This window comes from Asterias rubens, chromosome 15 (assembly GCF_902459465.1).
Source record: "Asterias rubens chromosome 15, eAstRub1.3, whole genome shotgun sequence".
Classification (NCBI taxonomy): domain Eukaryota; kingdom Metazoa; phylum Echinodermata; class Asteroidea; order Forcipulatida; family Asteriidae; genus Asterias; species Asterias rubens.
This window is the reverse complement of record NC_047076.1, coordinates 2,618,098-2,638,887: the sequence shown is the minus strand read 5'-3', so window position 1 is coordinate 2,638,887 and position 20,790 is coordinate 2,618,098. Positions and strand designations below refer to the sequence as shown.

The 20,790-nt window shown below is 39.2% G+C and overlaps 1 protein-coding gene across 3 annotated transcripts; it reads right to left on the bottom strand.

Annotated features, from left to right (window-relative positions):
- Positions 1-559: 559 nt before the first annotated feature.
- On the bottom strand, positions 560-20,446 carry LOC117300361 (cAMP-responsive element modulator-like). 3 transcript variants are annotated; one of them, XM_033784130.1, is made up of 8 exons: positions 19,595-20,446; positions 10,159-10,246; positions 7,792-7,935; positions 6,191-6,297; positions 5,621-5,751; positions 5,223-5,384; positions 4,339-4,483; positions 560-2,969 (listed from the first exon to the last, which is right to left on the bottom strand). In XM_033784130.1, the coding sequence occupies exons 2-8, from the start codon at positions 10,210-10,212 to the stop codon at positions 2,825-2,827; spliced, it is 888 nt and encodes a 295-aa protein (XP_033640021.1). In that variant the 5' UTR covers positions 10,213-10,246; positions 19,595-20,446; the 3' UTR covers positions 560-2,824. The 3 variants fall into 3 exon arrangements, with proteins under 3 accessions (XP_033640021.1, XP_033640022.1, XP_033640024.1); XM_033784131.1 differs by lacking the exon at positions 19,595-20,446 and adding an exon at positions 19,384-19,572; XM_033784133.1 differs by lacking the exon at positions 7,792-7,935.
- Positions 20,447-20,790: the final 344 nt, after the last annotated feature.

Below are 20,790 nucleotides of genomic sequence, written 5' to 3'. Positions count from 1 at the left end.
CACAAAACTTTACAGCACAAGAAAATGCCAGACAGGTAAATCTTGCTTATCAGCCAAAAATATGCATTGTAGTACATTGATCCTCACTGGTTTCCTTTTTAGCTTAGCGGAACAAATTAAACAGCCATATTTTTGCACAACAGTGTTTATGACTCACTTAAGTTTTTACAACTATCTTTTTTTCTTCTTAATTTTTTTAAGTTTGAGGTCAGGCACTGGAATCGGGACGACTTTGAAATTACTGTTAAAAACACAACGGACTTTGACACTACTGCAACTGGTGACTTTACAATGGGCAAGGCTGAAGATTACAATCACTATTGGGACAATGGTTTCACAATTCACAGTAAGGCTTTGCCGAGAATTCAGCAACTTTGCCTGGCCGTTTGTGAACTGTGTAATTCTCGGGCGTTTGGAACCTTCAAAGTGTACTTGTTTGCTTCCAAGTTAATAAAAATAATAATAATTTGGGGGGCTCATCATTCTTACTCTCAGCTAAGAGCTGAATTGCGAAGGACGCGGCTACAACATGTTTGTGAAGCAGGCATGCCAGCCACATCAACCCATTACCATGGAGCACAGCCAAAGATCGAAAGTGTTTGATTTTTCCCCCGAGGGAGGAAAACCGGATCATCTGGAAAACCCTCACAGCAGAGAACCATCGCACAACTCAACTCACATATGGCCCTGGCTGGGTATCGAACCAGGGTCACCTTGGTTAGAGGCGAGCGCTTTACGCACAAGCCAACTATGCCACCATTTCGATCAAATCTCACCTCTTTTTGAAATCGGCCCCCTGGTCCAATGCTGGAATCACTGGTTTTGGGCCTGTGCTCCAGAGTAAAACTCCAGCCCTGCATGAAGGGGAATGGATAAATGTGATGGGCTCTACAAAAATGAGTCGCTTGTCGCACAACCCACTTCCAGGGCGGCCACCCAAACTTCAATCAATTTAAAATCCTAAAGAGCCGGAGTAACCCCAGGAACTACACAAATTCCCTTAGTTACTGGCTCTCCAGTAAAGCAAAAAGGTTTTATTGATGGCCGAGGGGTGTTGGAAACCTCAGAACCTAGCACAGGCTGTCAGCAATTTGAAATCTGGAAGCCCGCTGCAAAGAGCACAATAGGTTCCGCTTTATAATCTGGGTACCTCTGTATGTCTTCTGTGCACAAAGTTTAAGAGCGAAAATCAGCGTCAGTTTAAAGTTATCGATTTCTATGAGCTTCTGGGAACAGTATCATCCGAGCTAGAGGCAGTGTTGTGGCTTGACCAATTTTAGTGGTGTGCTCTAAATCAAATTCAGTCCACCAAGGGCTAGTGGTTCAACAAATCTATTAATGTTTAAATATGAGACACCATTGCTTAAGTGCAATCTGGGGGAATTCTGTGCTGGACAGCACATGTTTATTTGCTCAGAGTGCCGAGCGGGGCCCCGCCCGGCACCGCCCGTTGGGCTAGAGGGTTGTTTAAAGAGCATAACTTCTCCACATCCAAAGAAAATAACCGCCTGTTTTTCACCAGGCAGACACACACAAAATCTGAATTCAGATAGAACTCTGAAGAATCAAATCCCTGATACAAGCTTTCACAATCAAGTCCCATAAGCCATGATCGAGCAGCAGCCACATGCAACTCGACACAAACCGTCTCAGACATTTCCTGAGCCCATTTTCATAGACCTACATGTACGTAAGCAAAAAAAAAGTAGCTAACCGCCAACTTGCTTACCAGAATAAGGTTATAAGCCAGACTACCATGCCACCTGTACAATTTGTGACTGGTATCCTGCCAAATTCTGCTTAGCAGAAAATGGTTAAGCAATATTTGACTGGGTATGAGTGCTGGTGCGACGGGAGTGTAGCCACTGTACATAAATAAATCAAGACGGCAACAGCACCCATCAAAACACCAATATCTTGATAAAAATCTATAAATTCATCTTGTAAAACTTTTTTCTTTATTTATTTTCAAAGCCAGGAAGATTTTAAAGTGCACCAAGGCAAAGAACTGTAGCAAAGACGCATTGGCTCCATGCACATCAAGTCCAATGCATTTAAATTTTCCAAATAGGATCCCCAAGAAACTATCACGTCCTGCAGGCCGGAAACGCCTCATCTAACCATCCTGTCCTCAATATCTAGCAAGTTGACCAACCATTTGAAACCAGTTGACTGTACGAGTTGTGTATGAAAGCACAGCTGTGCACAGAACTGTATACGTGTGTATTGTTTACCGAGTAGATGAAACTCCCCAAAAGACCACAAACTACAGGCCAGCGTAGTTAATCTATCAGTCAAAACCACAAAGAACGGTTTTGAACGTTCAGACAGTAGGAGGGACCGACCGATGAGTGGTCACTTTATCTCACAATAAAATTAAATCTCTAAAAAACCAGTCTCCATGTACATCAAGTCCAATGCATTTAAATTTTCCCAAATGGCATCCTGAAATTTTTTTTGCATCCTGCTAGCCGGCGACGTCTCAAGCCATCCTACTATTGTCCCCCTCATTATCTAGCAAGTTGACTAACCATGTAAAACCAGTTGACTGTACGAGTTGTGTATGAAAGCACAGCTGTGCACAGAACTGTATGTGTGTTGTGTACCGAGTAGATGAAACTCCCCGCAAGACCAAAAACTACAGGCCTGCGTAGTTAATCTATCAGTCAAAACCACACAGAACGGTTTTGAACCTTCAGACGGTAGGAGGGACCGACCGAAGGTAGGACTAGGGGGGACCAACCAATGGGTGGACACCCTATCCGTGAAAAAAATAAAATCTCTTAAAATCAAAGTAAAAATTGAAGAACCGGCGCTAGGGATTTTAATCCGATTTGTGGCAGTAGAGTTCCTTGAGGGATTTCAACTCCTCAATAAGAGTCTTATTTTGGTTCTCTAAGACGGCCACTCGGTTCTCAAGACACTTGATGTACTCCTTCTTCTTCCGTCGACATTCCTTCGCCGCCTCCCTGAAAGATGGAAACAAAAAGAAATACTTGAATTATTGTTTGTAAAAGACGTCCTGTACATAGATTCAAGTATGTTCCGAAGCAAGTTCATCTTACAAATTAGGCCTAATAGACTTAAAGGAAACATTTGGTAATTACTCTTAAAGTTAATGGCAATAAAAACCACTTGTTAAGCCTACAGCAGATTTTGATAGTACAAAACATTTTGAGACAGGAACACTTTGCGTTTAAACTTAGACTTATTAATTAATTAGAGGAATGATATTGATGAAAATTCAAATGCAAATAATGAAGATAGTTAAGGAAATGTGAGAGCAGTATTATATTTTCGCAGTCAAATATTAATACACATTAAAATGCACAAGAATGGGAGAATTACAATAGCTTAAAAATAATAACGTGGACAGAATGATTGGCAAATATTAGATACCTGTTCATGAGACCAATGATTGGTCTTCCAATGCAAAATAGTAAATATAAAATTGGAAATCACTAATAAATGCAAAGAAACAACAATTGTGAATGAAAAACATCATTTCATTCTGTAACTAGTAGTCTTCCAAAACAGTCAATACAGTTGCAAATCAAAAATGAATACGAAGAAACATCAATTGTGAATGAAAAACAAATTGTCATTCAGTAAGCAATATTCAGTCCTCCAATACACATCACGTAAATAGAGAATGGATAATCACAAATAAATGCAAAGATACGACAATCAACATGAAAAACAAATTTTCATAAGCAATATTCAGTTGTTCAATACAAAACAAGTAAATCAAGAATTGAGAATCACAAATAAATGCAAAGACACATCAATCAAGCATGAAAAAAAAACCAATATTTCATAAGCAATATTCAGTCATTCAATACAAAACGGGTAAATAGAGAATAGAAAAAAATCACAGATAAATGCAGAGACACAAATATCATGAAAAATATTGACCCAAATGGTAAGGCAAGCAAAATACACACAGGGTTTCTGAGCAAAGAGCAATAATTATATGCAGGCATGATATTTTGGACATTAAGATAAAAAAAGAAACACTTTATCAAGTACAATGGCTGACAATACATGTACACAAGGTGTAAGGCCGTGTCCGAAGCGGCGACTTCGGCTACAGCTACGGCTAGATCGCGCGCGTCTGCCTATTCTTCAACACTGGTAGACGCGCTGATCTAGACGTTTCGGACGTGGCCTTAGCTCCATTAGACTCTTCAGGCCTTACTGATAAGAGTTCTAGAGATTTGTCTGTAGGAAACAAATCCGAAAGTATTCATGCCTGTATACAGTACATAGGTCAAAGGGTTATGAACTCCACAGGGCAGGCTTTGTTTAGCGAGAACAAAGAAAGAGCGAAAGAAGTACCTGTTTTTCATTAGCCTAAGTTCCCTCTTCCTACCAGCCTCCTCGTGGACGTGTAAATGTCCTGATGACTGGAGGTTGGCACTGGCCATCACTACACCCTGGGGCAGACTCGTGGCTGGTCGGATCTGATACGCCTGGATATCACCTATAGGGGGCAACAACAATTGAAAGTGGCAAAATTAGGGAAACAACAATTTAAAATGGCAAAATTAGGGGAACATCAATTTAAAATGGCAAAATTAGGGGAACAACAATTTAAAATGGCAAAATTAGGGAAACAACAATTGAAATGGGCAAAACTACAGGAACAACAATTGAAAGTGGCAAAATTAGAGGAACAACAATTGAAAATGGCAAAATTAGAGGAACAACAATTGAAAATGGCAATATTAGGGGGAACAACAATTGAAAATGGCAATATTAGGGGAACAACAATTGAAAATGGCAAAATTAGGGGAACAACAATTGAAAATGGCAATATTAAGAGAACAATTGAAAGTGGCAAATTTAGGTTTGATGACCAAATCAACACAGTCAACACATGACATACAGTGTCACTGGATGGGATAGCACCAACACTATTATCCTATAAGGTCTGTATCTATGGGTCTGCCCCCGGTACGTACGAATAGCTTTGACGTCATTCCAGGGGCTCACCCGGGCCAACCCCATGTGCCCTGCTTGTGGAACGTCACCACAATGTCACCACGAGAACGGTGAGTTTCGATTAGCTCTTGTCAGGGGCTCACCCGAATGAGCACCGCAGGGTCGACCACGCGAAGCTAATCGAACACACCTTATATTTCATAGCTAACTCAACCACAGATGGATTTTCAAGATGTATTTCCTACAGTCGTATTAGAAAGCTGGAGCTAAGTTTTTACCTGACGCTGTCGGGACAAAGAACTGCTGCGTCCCATCCTGAGCCTGTATGGACTGGACGATGGTACCGGCCGGAGTCCCTGCGTTGGTCATGGTCAGCGTCTGTAGACCGGGCATGTCAACAGGGTTGGCAATCTGTATGGTGGCACCCCCAGTGGTCATTACTGTAAACAACAACAACAACAACAACAAATCAGACACATGGTAAACCGAGTCCATCATGACCCAATTTAATAAAGCTGCGAAGCAGAAAATACTGCTTAGCAAAATTTCTTTTACTAAGCAAAAAATGAGCGAGCACCAGTTGGATCAATGTAAACCTGATGGAATTTTGGCTGGGAACCAGTTTTTATTAAGCAAGATTTTTCTGTGCTTAGTAAGTTTTTGGGTTGGGTTTTACCTGTTGGGAATCCATGTAGTCCAGCTGTCCCAGCTAGGGTGATGGTGTTCTGGCCCTCATCCTCTGATGGCTCCTCCTCGATTCTCGCCACGGCTGGTCCGTCAGTGGATGATAAGTCATTTAGGATCTTTCTGTTGTCAAGAAAAGGGTATAAAGATGGTAATTAAAAGGTGCAAGAGTTGAGAAGGAACCTTAATATCTTAAGAAGAAAAAAATGCTCAGGTGTAAATTCATTCAAAGACTTCCAAGTTGCTAGAAATTAACTTGCTCTTGTTTTCCTCTATCGTCACAGACACACAAATGTAAACAGGTCGGTGGATTACAATTAAATCCAACTGCCACATTTTTCTGAAAAATACACTAATTGCCAATGATGTATATTCCCTTTAAAGAAAAATTTTACAATATTTCTAAACTGTTCTAACACTTCTAGCAGTGAAAAAGTTATTACAGTTCTGAAGCTCACAGTGCATTCCTGCAGTATTCAGATTTCTTTTAACAAAAACCGCCCAGAACGAATCATCAAAATAACTTGGCTGGACGTGTTTCGCGTCTTTAAGATGTGCTTACCTGTAGGAGGGTCTACGAGAGAGAATATCCTGACGTCTTTTGCGGTCAACCTCTGTGTCGATAACTACTGTCTGCTGTTGTTCCTCACCGTCCTGCACTGGGGTCACCTGAAGAATTAAATTAAAATTTTGCTGTAACTAAAAATAACAAACACATATGTACTGCTTCCGTTTTGTTTAAAAAGAAAGATAAACAAGAAGAAAAAAAATAGAACAAAAGAAGGAAAACAAAAAAAAAAAACATGAAAAAAAAAAGTTTTTTTAAATCCGTATTAGAGCAAGGGTCTTAGATTAGTAAGTACGCCACCAATAAATTACCAATATAAACCACAAGGGAAACTGACTGGGTAAATTTGTATATGATTTTTGGGGTTGAACAAAGAATTGACTAGAGTGGGATTCGAACCAACAACCTCCGGATTAACGTGCCGGCACGTTAATCCGGAGGTCGTTAATCCGGAGGTCGTTGGTTCGAATCCCACTCTAGGCAATTCTTTGTTCAACCCCAAAAACCAATTAATTACCATACAAACTGACTTGGTAAGAAGCATTCGGCTGTTGCTGTTTTTTAAACTATTTTAAGAAAGAAATCCTTTGGAGTCTAAAAATTGAATAATGTTGTTCAAGCATGGAGATTTCTCAGATTTCAGAGGGTTGGAGGCGCTCCACAAATGTTGTGGCCAGAGATGCGGTTGCTATCGCTGTCAGCAAGACAGCGTGGCTAAATTTTACATTGTTATGAAAAGACTGACATTTTTTCTCAGCAAATATACACTGTATTAAGCTGAAACAAATAGGAATAGCTAGAAGTCTTTTAATATTTTAGTGAGAAATTACCTCTTTCTCAAAAACTACGTTACTTCAGAGGGAGTTGTTTCCCACAATGTTTTATACTATCAACAGCTCTCCATTGCTCGTTACCAAGTCAGTTTTAAGTTAATATGTGTTTTGAGTAATGCCCAAGCTTAGTACCTTCCCTTTAAACGTTTACAATGAACAGCAACACACAGACATGTAACGGCAACCAACACAAATAACAATAATAAATCAACAAATCAGGGATGTGATAGGCTATTAAAAAAAGAAAACCTGAACTGTGAGCGCAATTCAAAGCGTGAATTGTGAGGGCAAAAGCTTGAAAGCACAAAACCCCGATTACAAACATTTATCTATGGTTTAAAAAGACCTACTCTGCAATCTGGGGCATCCACATGCTTTTATTTTCATGCTTTAATTAATCAGGGCCCAATTTCATGGCTCTGCTTACCGCCGAATTCTGCGCTTACGATCAAGCGCCAAATTTATGCGCTAGACTTGTAAGCGTAGAATGCCTAGTAACACAGAGTACGCACGCGCAGAAGTCAAAATTCACCGCTAACCCGTGAAACACGCTTGCCGTAAGCACAAAATTCCCTGCTTCCATAAGCGCCGATTCTGTGCTTACGGTAAGCAGAGCCATGAAATTGGGCCCTGATCTTGATGGAAAAACTTGCTTCATTTTATTTATTTTTTTTGGGGGGGGGGGGGGGTTAAACAAAACTAATTTCCGGTTAAATTCGGAAAAATCACATCCCTGATAAATATGAAATAAAAAAAACGCACCTGAACTTGGACAGTGTGGATGGGTGTGGATTGGATAACCGATGGCTGTGTGCTGTTAGTCTGTATGACAGAAGAGACCTGGACAGATTGGTTGGGCATCCCGGACATGACGACCGAGGATGGAACCGCCTGACTGGTAACAATCTGCGACATAGACGACAAACATGCAACATGTAAAGGGACTGATGGGGGACTTGAAGCTTCATGCATTGTCAATGGGGTACTTTTTTTCTTTGTGTTACACAAACATTTCGGTGGCAGCAGTTACCCTATGCGCTACCTGTCCTGACTGTTGAATGAGGTGCATGCTGGTCTAACTAGTAGTGATCAAACTTAGCCAGACCAGCATGCACCTCATTCAGCGCCTAGCACATGTAGGGCCACTGATTTTCCGTTTCAGAAATGTGCAAATTCCGTTTGGCAAAAACATGAATTCCGTTTCAGGCACAAAAAAATTCTGTTTCATGTTTTTTTAATTAGATAAAAGGTTGTTTAATACCCAGGGACACACTTATAAAAATCAATTTGAGATAAGTTGCACTGCTGACTTCGTAAAATGTTCATTTGAACTGACAAATTTCAAAAAAATAATTTAATTTTTTTTTTTTTATACTGCTGTTCCGATGAAACAAAAACATGTAGTCAGGGTAAAAAGGTTGCACTGTGACTGCAGTATCAATGCACATGATGTGATAGACTTGATTCCAAGTCTAAAACTGCAGTTGATTCTCTGCATCAGCCACATTGTAGGCTAATGACAGGAGTGTAATCCACAAGAGGGCGCCGTTTCAGCATGATCAAAGACTTGGGAACAAGTCTATGGACGTGACCGTTCACCATCCACAAACAAAATGTCAGCCATTTTGTTTTCGCTTTGGCGACAGAATGTTGACAGTTTACGGTTTTATTTTAGACCTTTCCGAAATGAAAAAACATTGTATGTGTTCTTATAGATCATAGGTAAGCTAGTTTGTGTATTATTGTTTGTAAAAGAGAGGGAGAAAATGCAATTTGGGTGAACAAAAAATGTTAAAAACGTGCCGCGAATAATGCCCTTCGCTTAACCATGTTAACAACGTGTGTACATCATGTGTGTAAACATGGAGGATGGTGTGAAGTAGAACAGAATGATCCACGGTTACGATCTCATACTTTTTAATGGTCTGATTTCTGATGCTTTTTTAGTTTAACAAAAAGAATCTTAATAAAGAATGCAATTTCAATAGTTTTGGCGTCAAGAAAAAAAAAAATAAAAAAATAAAATAATTTTCTGAAATCCCGTTTTCCGTTTCTAAGGGCGGATTCGGCGAACTCCGTCCGTTTTCCGCAGTCGCGGAAAATCAGTGGCCCTACGCATGCGTACCAAGTATTTGCGATAAGGTCTATGTGCGCATGCTAGAAACTACGATAACAATGGAAATTGACTTGGTAAGTCTCAAGTTCAAGTAATGTTTTGGAAGTTCAAGACGTTTTGATTAAATCCAAACATTTATCAGGTGGCATATTGAGACTATTAAACAAGAAGAATGTGTTACACAGTACATCCAGTGCCTAATTTCATAGAGCTGCTAAGCACAAAAATTTCCTTAGCATGAAATTGTTGCCTTGATAAAAACAGGATTACCAAACAAATTTCCACATGATTTTCAGGATAAGCAATAGCTGAACACCAGTAATAAGAGATATGCAAGAAATGGAAATTTGGTTGGTAATTCTGTTTGTTTTTTTCAAGGAAAAAATTTCATGCTAAGCAAATTTTCATGCTAAGCAGCTCTATGAAATTGGGCCAAGGTGTTTTCAAGAGAACTCACAGCGTTTTAAACGTTCACAAGTGTTATCACACGGTACAACAACAAAGTGCAAGTAAATATCACCCAGTACAAACCATGTAATATTGACACCTTGATTGACACAAAGAGTGGGCCTTTTTGTACAGGGATTCCAGACACTAGCCATATGGGAATGTTTACCTTTTGTGTTATAATAACCACAAACCAAAGAGTTTGAAAAAAAACAACAGCTCAAGATGTTTCGAGATGTGCCACTGCTTTGGATTCGACTCAAGCTGGCTTGGCCCCGCCGTTGTTTTGACAATTGCGCATGCTTTGCGTATACATGCTCAGGGCTTCAGACGAGAGGAAGGAGCCTGATGCCGAATCCAAAGTTTAATATTCAAAAAGGGTCTATGATCAAGCCAACTATGGGTCAGCCCTTTTATTTGGAGGGTCAGGGCCTGTTTTTGAGAGAGAGAGGGGGGTAGAGGTTTGGGTAGGGGGATGGCAGAGGTGGGGAAGTTGAATTGGGTAGAATTGCCTGGGAATCCTGTCCCAAGATTAGGAAGATTTCCGTTCTGAATTATAATCTTACCTGCACTTTGTCCTCGGCTGACAGCCCCGTATTCTCCTGACTGTCGTCCTCCATTGTTTAGTTCCACTTCTTAAACTAGAAATATATTCTGCAAAGAACAACATTGGAAACAAAAAATGTTACAATATAAACCCGTGAAATAAATACAGGCAGAGAAGTGATAATTCACTTTCTAAACATTACTTCTAAAGCATCCTTGCAGTTTAAAAAGATGGACATTTCCCAGTCAGACCTCGTTTAAAATGGTCATATCAAATTTCAATTCAATTAAATTCACATTTATTTCCACAAAACATTTCCACAATATTACAGAACTACATTGTAATGCATATTATATAAAAGACAGAAAAAGAATAAACTTAGTTTAATTTGAATACTAGGTTTTCTTTAAAATATCCTAGTAATTTTGTTCTTTAAACAAGATGTTCATTCATTGTAATATATAGGCTGTAATGTCATATTTAAAGGCAGTGGACACTATTGGTAATTCCTCAAATAATTTTTAGCATAAAAATGGTACTTGGTAATGAGTAATGGGGAGATGTTGGTAGTATAAAACATTGTGAGAAACGACTCCCTCTGAAGTAATGTAGTTTTCGAGAAAGAAGTAATTTTCCACAAATTTGATTTCGAGACCTCAGATTTAGAATTTAAGGTTTTGAAATCAAGCATCTGAAAGCACACAACTTTGTGTGACAAGAGTGTTTTCAACAAGCTTGTTATTTTATGCTTATGTTGAGATACACCAAGTGAGAAGACTGGTCTTTGACAATTACCAATAGTGTCCAGTGTCTTTAATTGTTGTGTAACTGTTTACCCCTACACTAATAATAGATTCACGGCTGAAAGATAATGCTAATTGGCCCTTTAGATTTAATTGCCGTCAGCAACTTTGCCAAGGGATTGAATTCACCATTAGAAACCTCGTCCCAAAGCTAAACCCTTCCAATGGACCAAAACTATAAATTATAAAGGGCTAAACAATTTCTTTCACATTTAAATTTACGGATCTTTTGGGGAGATGTGGGATTAAAACGTACAAAAATACTAAATCTTCAACAGTCTGTCAACAATCAATCAACAAAAACAAAACCACACACTGCGCCTAATGAGCTGAATTCATTAGATGTTTAGTACAATCAATGAAAAGCAATTGTTGCATAATCCCTTACGACTATATTAATAGTGTTGAATGACTTTCTTAACTGCAAATTTGTTGGCTGAATAAATAATTCTAATTCTATTCAACTTGTGGTGCACAATCATTGAACAATAATTTTCTTACACAACAAGTTGAAAGAGCAAACAATTGACATTTTCAGGTGGTAATCCAATACACTTCCCAAGTGTATACTATTTTGTGATTTTGTAAAATTAACATTTTCTGGATTGAAATTATCCTTCTTAAAGACACTGGACATTTTGGTAATTGTCAAAGACAATATATGCATAAAATAACAAACCTGTGAAAATTTGAGCTCAATTAGTCGTTGAAGTTGCATGACAGGAATGAAAGAAAAAAACACCCTTGTCACACGAAGTTATGTGCGTTCAGATGCTTGATTTTGAGACCTCAAATCAGAAATCTAGAAATCAAATTCGTTGAAAATTAATTCTTTCTCAAAAACTACATTACTTCAGAGGGAGTCATTTCTCACAATGTGTTATACTTTCAACAGCTCCCCACTACTCGTTACCAAGTAAGGTCTTAATGCTAATAATTATTCTGAGTAATTACAAATAGTGTCCACTGCCTTTTATTCCTCATCACAAGTGTTTTTGAAGTTTTTAAATTTAACAGAATATTTCACTCAATATTTTTGCATGGATTCCAACTAATTTCTGTATAAATTTTGATGGAAAGAACAAAATTTAAAATGTTGTCCAATTTTTCCCTTAATATCTCTAAACTAATTTGACTGTATACCCTTTCGGATCTTGAAAGATGCAAAATAACAGATATTTTCACTCATTAGTGTGTATGACTTCCAACTAATTAACAGCAAATTTCATTCGAAAAATAAATATTTGTCCGATCTTTCACTAGATATCCTTGAACTGGTTTTATAATTGGATTATTGTCCGTGAGGAAAAGGACCCAGCGAACGCACACTCGTCTTTTCTCACTGACCCTAGCAGTTTGAGAGCCGAGGGATTTTGTAAAGTTTCCAGGAGTCGGGGAGGGTTTAATAAGTACTTCCTGTGAGCATGTGCACGCAATCCCTGAAGGTTATGACGTCAACGAGACTCATACATTAACACACAAAAAAAGAAGTCTGTAAGTTACAGAGTACATGTACGTGTTGGGAATTCACTGGAACTATTTTGTGTAAAAATGTCAGAGAAATAGAGTAGAATATTACAACTAACACATCAAAATAAAAAAAATACCCAAGTGAATTTGCTCTGTCCGTTTCATGGAGTTTTAATTTCATGAAAGTGTAACTCGAGCTGAAGAGATTTGCTGACCTTTCGAAAAAGAGTATACAAAAGTTGCCACAGAAATTAGAAAACAAAGAAGTCAATTTGATTTGAACCCTGATGCACTGTGCGTTTCATCATGAACTTATGTCAAATGAAACTATGTTACCATACCTTTAACCTTTACTCATCTATACAAAGACTTCTCTGGGAATGTTAATTTAAAACAGTCTTTTCATGACGCTAACAATCAACGTGTACTCGAAGTTTATTACATCCACCCTGGACAGAATATTTTTACAAAAATGATTCATGACCAATAATTTAACAACGATACTTTCCCCGACAACTTTGTTCATCACGCAGAAGTAGCGAACAAAAAAGGTACGATGACTTGTGAACTTTCACAAATTATACAGTATGCTCATTCAGTACTTTTCACTGAGTGACACTTTTCGTGAAATGACTAATTTCAAAGTATCCTTCCTGCCTGTTTAAAGGGGAAATGCCGGATGGAGAGTGCAAGGGACTACGATTTGCAAACTCACAGTTTCATGTACACTGATTTTTTTATCTTTGTGGGATTAATTTTGACTCAAACCAAAACTGATGATGGGCCTACCAGCCGTCGATTTCACCAAACTCTTCCTAACTTTGGATTAATCTTAGGACTAAGGACGAGTTAAATTGCCTATCCAAATTCGTTAGGACGCATTCAACCCATCCTAGTTAGAATGGGTTACTCGTCCTTATACAAGAAGTGTCACCTTTAACTTGTACGGCCTCAATTCTTCCAGAATCCGATTCAGGAAGTTGTTTGACATTTAAGGATTGTATGTAATGCTACTGCACACAGACATTACACTGAATAACAATGGGCTATCAATCATTAGAACAAACTTCTTTAAGACAAAACATTTGGGTGCTGAGTTACACCTTTATCATTATTATGGTTTATGTAAAACATTTAAAACTGACAGCCCTAGGGCCGATTTACGCATAGGGTGGAGGATTTGTTGGGATACTGGAGGGTCTCACAAAGACTTGAGAGGGGGAGGGGTGTAAGTAATGGCTTATAATCAAGTTGCACAAAGTTTGCATTCATAATGTTAAAACTCACTTTGAATATTTGTATTTCAGAACTTTTACACTCACTGTACTGATTTTACGCATGAAGCTCACTGTTTGACTTAGATCGTAACAAAATCAACTTGCAGTTTTACTGTCTTTTTTTACAACACTGGATATGATTAACCAACCAGCTCAAAAATAGGCATAGAGCCTGTGACAACTTCAACTACACCGTACATCCAGTTTATAAAGATGGATGGGTGGTGTACAACAACAAGTAGTCTGGTCTCTGGAGCCTTATTTTGGTAAATACTTAGAAAATGTGATCATTTACAACGGATGTTCTACAATGACGCCCCCGTTTAATGAAAGTTTACTGTGTTTTTGTAAACTGAATAATAATAATGACATTTAACAATGTCTATAAATTGCTACATGAAATCCCAGGAGATCAGTTGCAGTTCCAATTCCAAGAATATACAGTGCTCGTTGCAATGACCCTAATTAAAATATTTCTATTTAATGACAATTTCAGCAAATAATTGAGGACATACAAATGGCTTCTTCAGTGTTTGATCTTCCTTCTAAACTTGAAAGACCAATTTGCAAAATATGTCAACTAATGATGTTTTAAATGCAAGCTAAAAGTTGCTCTGCACAACAAAAGGTCAGATATAGCAACTACATAATGAACACATGTTTTTGGAGGTTAGAGGAGAGGTGGGGGTTTATATGTTTTTCTTGTTTTTATTCTCCTTGTTTAGTTAAGGTTTTTTAATACAAAGTTATAAACCTAGTCTTCTCAAAGCCCTTCACTAAAACTTTTGAGCCAGCAAAAGAAAAGCAAACCTACATTATATCCACAAACCAACTGGAAAGGATCTTTTTAATCAATTCTTTTACAGAAAACTCTGTCGACCAATTTGTAGGCAAACAGAGATATTTTTAAAAACACATCTTCCATTTAAGAGCACAAACAATGCAACGGTATCGGTTAACTATGTGAAGGGACGGTTGGAGAAGGACACAAGAGCCATTCACACAGTCATCAATTGGATATCCGGAGAAGGTATATCAGATATCTATAAGTATGAATTGCATGGATCTTGCCGGAGAGAGGCTTCTTTTTCTGCAAAGGATTATTCCAAAAAGCACTGAAAAGGTGGCATTCAGGCTCGAAATGCCACCGAATGTGAACTTTAAATTTGTCCAAACGTCAATAAAAATGGGTTTCAAAAGCTTTTCAATGCAGTGCAGAGTTGAGCCCAAGTACTCAGTGTGCACAGAGATCTAAACTAGAATTTTGTTGAACATCAAGAAAGTAGTTCCTCGTCCTGAACACACACACACACACACAGTGCAGTCAAACACTTCCTGCATGTGAAAGATTTGTGTACAGTAAGTACAAATATAGTTCAATGTAATCCAACATTGTACAATAAACCTGCAACATTTTACATTTCTTTTGCAAGTACATTGTGGGCTTTAAAGTTTTTCCAGTCCAAACGATAAACCGTGAGTTTGTTACAAAACATTTATGCTTCATACTGTGAATGTGTACATGAAACAATATTTAGGACCACACCATAATATAAACATAATTTTACCTTAAAGGCACCTGGAAATAGATATTTTTCTTTGCTTCAAACATTAGAGTATATGTTCCTGAACAATAAAATAATTTTTTGAGTAATTGTTTTTGACGATTTATATGTTTAACAAATAAAGTTGTGTGGGGGGTGACTCCGCCTACCCCTTTTGTGACGGCAATCGAGGAAGACTTTGCCTCGATCGAACATAGGTACAGGCAAGTACATTCAAGTCCTGGACGTGAGTTTGTACATTTGAAAAAAAAAAATTCTTGCATTTTTCCGGCAATGTCAACCAGGTGTTGCTGCTGGATGCAGCAAAACAACTAAAGATGGTGTCAGTTTGCCAAGTTGTCCGGTCCGACCTCTTTTCCAGTGCTATGCGGCAAACACTTCGAGCCGTCGTGCTTCGAGAATCCGGAATACATTACACATTTTGACATGAAGAGAAAAGTTCTTTTCTAAAACATGACGCCATCCCAATAATTTGTCCAGCTAGTGGGGAAGTCGAAGAAGGTACCTGAAAGACGTAACGAACCTAAAGGAGCATTTGCCTAACGTGAAAAAAATCAGGTATTGTTTCAACTTTGAGGGCATGTTTTTAGCTTGCGCCAAGCGTCACTATGCTGTGTAGGCACTGCATGCGATTCATCTCGCCTCGATTGACGTCACGAACAGCGCCCTCTCGGGTCGGGCTTTTTTTCCAATTTGTAAATAACATGGAAACTAATTTATGTAAAATTTAGTTAGTTGTTTATTCATATTCCACTCATCAAAACACATATTTTAGCGACAAAAGCTTTATTTTGACAAAATACCACTTCCAGGTGACTTTAAAATTATGTTCTGAAGTAAATTAGTAGAGTTTTGCTGTAACTTGTAAGCTCTATTTGTGTATCTCTCTTCAATTATTCCTCTACAAGGCCTAGGTGAGCATAGGAGAGCTGAGAAGAACAGCGATTGAAAGAGACCAGGGCCCAATTTCATGGCTCTGCTTACCGTAAGCACAGAATCGGCGCTTACGGAAGCAGGGAATTCTGTGCTTACGGCCATCGTATTTCACGGGTTAGCGGCGAATTTGGGCTTCTGCGCGTGCGTACTTCACGTTACTAGGCATTCTATGCTTACAAAGCTAGCGCAGAAATTCGCGCTTGCACGTAAGCGGGGAATCGCGATCGTAAGCGCAGAATTCGGCAGTAAGCAGAGCCATGAAATTGGGCCCTGGTGATGGCGACCACACCAGGAGTGTGCCCCCAATAAAATTTGAGGACGCCCACGGACGCAAGTCTGTGCCGAATGATAAGAGCGGTGAATAGCAATTTACAAAAGCGAATCTTGAAAGCATAAATTTTAGGAGAAATTATCTCTCAGTCAGAATCACAGACACATTCCTACACTCTTAGACAAATGCAAAGCTAACCCTTGACCCTTTCGTGCACCATTTGTGTTTGTGAACAGTTTAACGTTTGGGCATATTAATTGTTTATCCGTTTTTTGCAACTTGGGGGGGGGGGCAGTTACACGAGTTTGAGTGCTTCATTAGTGGGATGTCGGACACTTTGTACCTTTGCCACTTAGTACTTGGGACACTGGGTACCGAACCCAAATTGGTCACTTTGTACCGTGGGCGAGGTACGAAGTGACTATCAGCTGAGTAACTTCATACCCTCAACCTTAACAATACTTATCGTTGCCCCTACCGATTGCCGCAATGCCCTTCAAAAACCCAATTTTTCACGGCAATGATTGCCGTGCCCTTTTCTCATCATTGCCGCCATACCCTTCCTCCCGAAAACAAATTATATTCAACGTTGTCAAAGTTCGAAAATAAGCCAAAAAGTCCCGATGTCTGTGTAAATTTCACGCAACGAAATATACCCCAATTTCACGCACGTAAGGCACAACAGCAGATTTCAGGCCCGTTAGTCGTTGTTCTTTGCGTGCGACAAAAAAATACCCGAATTATCGAACGCTAGAGGGCGTTTCGGAACAAAGCGATAGCGTGAGATTAAACGCCCTCTAGTGGTAAAATTACGCGAACCAACGCTAAACGCCTTGAGACAAAGACTCGACGTGTCTGTGCATGCTGGGATAGTGGTTTTCCACATGCTTGGTACATGTGATGTACCATCATGTACAGCATAGTCGTCGCGCACTGCATGCATTTATTCTGTCAACATCGTGTCAAAATGGAGCAGTTACGTGGGAATTTTATGTCTCTACGAAAAACTACACAACGTGCATGACCAATAGTAGTAGGATTACGTATGAACACAAATTATTTATTAGGTATTGTAAGTTGTTGTTCTTTATTTTGTTGAATTAGATGAATGCTTTCTTTTTTCATTGGGTAACAGTTAGAAAATGGAAAAATTGGAAGAACTATTTTTTACAGGCAACTATTTTTTTTCAAACTGCCGTTGTGCCCTTCGCAACTTTTTATGATTGCCGTGATGCCCTTCCAAATTTTTGAAAATTGCCTTGGTGCCCTAAATTTTTACAAAAAGTCAAGGCAAAACTGCTGTGCCCCTTAAAAGCCGAAGTATCAGGGCTGACCTTGCAAAGGTACACTTCGTACCTTGCACAGGTACAAAGTGTCCAGGGTACGTGTCTAACAGTACATGGCTTATCACTATCAGCTACCTGACGTACATGAAGCTGACTCATGTGTGACTATTGCAACTGAAGGAGTGGGGGGGGCGGGGCTAGTGGGAGAGGGAAGCATAATTGGCAGCATGAAATGGTGGCAGCCAACACATAAAAAGTGTTCAAGGCAGCAGCTGCAATTATTGTTAAATATAATTTAAAGTTTCTTATAACCTCTGCGAAGTGTTCCCTCGAGCTCTCCGCAGTGTAGAAATGTGGCTGCCACCTCCCTAGCCCCAAAAATAGTGCCAATACTTTGCCAATACCCACATTTTGATGCCAAGATTTTCCCCCAGTTGTCACTTAACCGACCACTTGTATTGTAGAGATCCTTGAAAATGAGCGTGTTCATTTTGGTGAAACTTTGTTACAAATTTCGGAGCTGGCAATCACTCAATTAACAATAACATTGTCAATGCCATGATGTTTGCGGATGTGCAAGCGCGACCAGTCTTTGGTCAATGCGGAATTCTGTTCTCATGTCACAGTGCCACCAAAGTGGACCAGTCTTTGGTCAATGCGGAATTCTGTTCTCATGTCACAGTGCCACCAAAGTGGAGCGTACATCAGCAACAAGCTGTGCGACGTAAAACAGCGCGCTGGAACAACACCAAAAAGTAATTTAAGTAATGTGGCCGCTCCAGCAAGTCAACGCACTTGATAATGTGCTGCGGTAAACATCAGGACGCCAACGAGTTTATCAAGCAAATGCCAGCTCCATAATTTGTTACAAGTTTCACGGAAATGAACTCTTTTTGAGTGAATGTGCTCTCCACAAATAAGCTACTGTAGTGTCAATGACAAAAAAAATGGGGTAAAAACATAGTTTTCTATTTCGAAAAATGCTGGGTGTATAGCCAAGAAGCAGAGCAGAAGGAGTCCAGCGTATTGTCACAATGGACGTCACAATTTATGGTGCTAAACTCCCCCCCCCCATTAAAAGTTGCGTCCCCCTTAAATTATCCACTGCACCATTGTTACAGTTGACCACCGCATCCCGCACCATGTGTAATCTACTAACCTAATAATTATTATTTTGCAATTTATTTAGCCTTTTTTTGAAGAAGACACAAAAACCATGTTCTGGTCATTTTAAGGTATGCCAAGCAGAGTCTTCTGAAGGCCATGCCCCCTTTTCAGACTGGAAATGATCCAGGGGCCTGATGATAGTGTGGACTGTGGGCTGGGGTGCAGGTATTTGGTTTTACAACTAAACTAACTAACTAACCAACTCCAAGCCAGGCAGGAACAAAACAACAAACAAAAAATTCCTATGCAGTAACCATACAAAATTTCAGGTCATAAATAAAGGATGCATTTTTTTCACATCAGTCAAAACACAAACCCCAACTTCAGAAGGCAAATTGTAAAGAAAAATATAAAACATTTGACGTTTACAATAATCAACATGGAAAGCAAACTCAACATCAAGCCAAACTAAAAAGTCCCTAATAAAGTCAATGACACATTTCGAAATTGGACAAAAACGTGATCTCACGATTTTCAACGACAAGACCCCGTCCACGGCCAGTCGTATCGGCTGAACTCTCTCGAACACCCGTCCCATGTCGGCCTGAAACCCCCTCCATTAGTGGACGAAATGGGCCAAAATAACAAGCATGGATCCCTGGAAGACTTGGTGGATAGTCACGCTTTGTTGTTTTGGTACCCAGTCCGGTGAATGAGCGATCAGATGAGCGAGTACTTACCGGGTTACGTATTTCTCGTCACACCGGTGACGCGATCGGAATGGACGCCCCGACTGCTACGTAGACACACGTCAAAATACGCGATGTATCGTCACACAACACAGCCAAAGTAGCAGACACACAGCGGGCAAACAACAAAAGCATATGGCCGCCACTCTGACTTCGTCATCATCATCATCGGTCCACAATCCTTTTCATGCATTCATTATCCATCCGCATCACTGCACTGAATATTCATGAGTTCTTTTTAAATCGCTCATTTCTTCTGAAATGTCGCGTGCTTTTTCACGAAGATACCTGCCAATCAGGGCAATGGCCAATTCATCGTTTTGGCTGTAAAAGAAATGCATTCATGATACACAAAGTAAGCAAAATAAAAAGAAAACTGATAGCATGCCTCATGAATATTCATAGCGCGTGGCAATTTATATCTTCCAATGATCGATTGAATTGATCTCTGACGTCATTTTGACGTATTTCGATTGGTCGTCTAGCGATCAGGCTGAAAAACTGGAACTAGTTTTTAGGAAAATCACCTATCAATATGATTATGAGTTTATGATGACGATCGACCATTGATTCTAGTTCACTTTGTATTGTTCACTAATTGAAACCGGAGGCTTCATGCATCACGCTGAAATTGAAACCGAATTATCTTTACAAATAGTTTCAATAATAGAGCATTTTTGTCAAAGGAATTTTGACACCTTACAGTTGAGTTGTTTTTTAACAAATGGTGGGGTTAGGATATGATAATTTTGTTCAACTTGTATAGTTGTATGCACTTTCTTTTGGCGGTAACAGCAAACCCGACTGGGGCATCGAACGAAATGCTCTGTCAGAGTTATAAAAGAAAAGTTATGGCACATTCCAGGATGATGTTTTGTCTCACCTTCCCTTAGGGACAAAACCTTTTGCTTCATAGGCATACAATAATGTTGTCCTGTTATCTGATTTATTTATTTATTCAACTCCCGTGTATGAACTTCAAGGTTTGCCGTTATAGTTGTTATCACACGTGGTATGTAACTTTAAAAATGACAACAGGGAAATAACAATTTAGGATTTCTCTGAAGTATTCTTTTCCAGATTGCAAAGTTTAAAGCTGCAAATTTATTTTCATTCAAACGTCACCCTTAAAAATATACAAAAAAGATGGTGTACACACTTTTGGAATTTAAAACAGCTATACTTGC

Coding starts and splice junctions, on each gene's coding strand:
- LOC117300361 (XM_033784130.1), bottom strand. CDS start 10,212: ATGGAGGACGACAGTCAGGAGAATACGGGGCTGTCAGCCGAGGACAAA. Junction 6,298..7,791: donor TCCACACTGTCCAAGTTCAG/GTGCGTTTTTTT, acceptor TTAATTCTTCAG/GTGACCCCAGTGCAGGACGG. Junction 2,970..4,338: donor CTTAGGCTAATGAAAAACAG/GTACTTCTTTCG, acceptor TCCATCTTTCAG/GGAGGCGGCGAAGGAATGTC.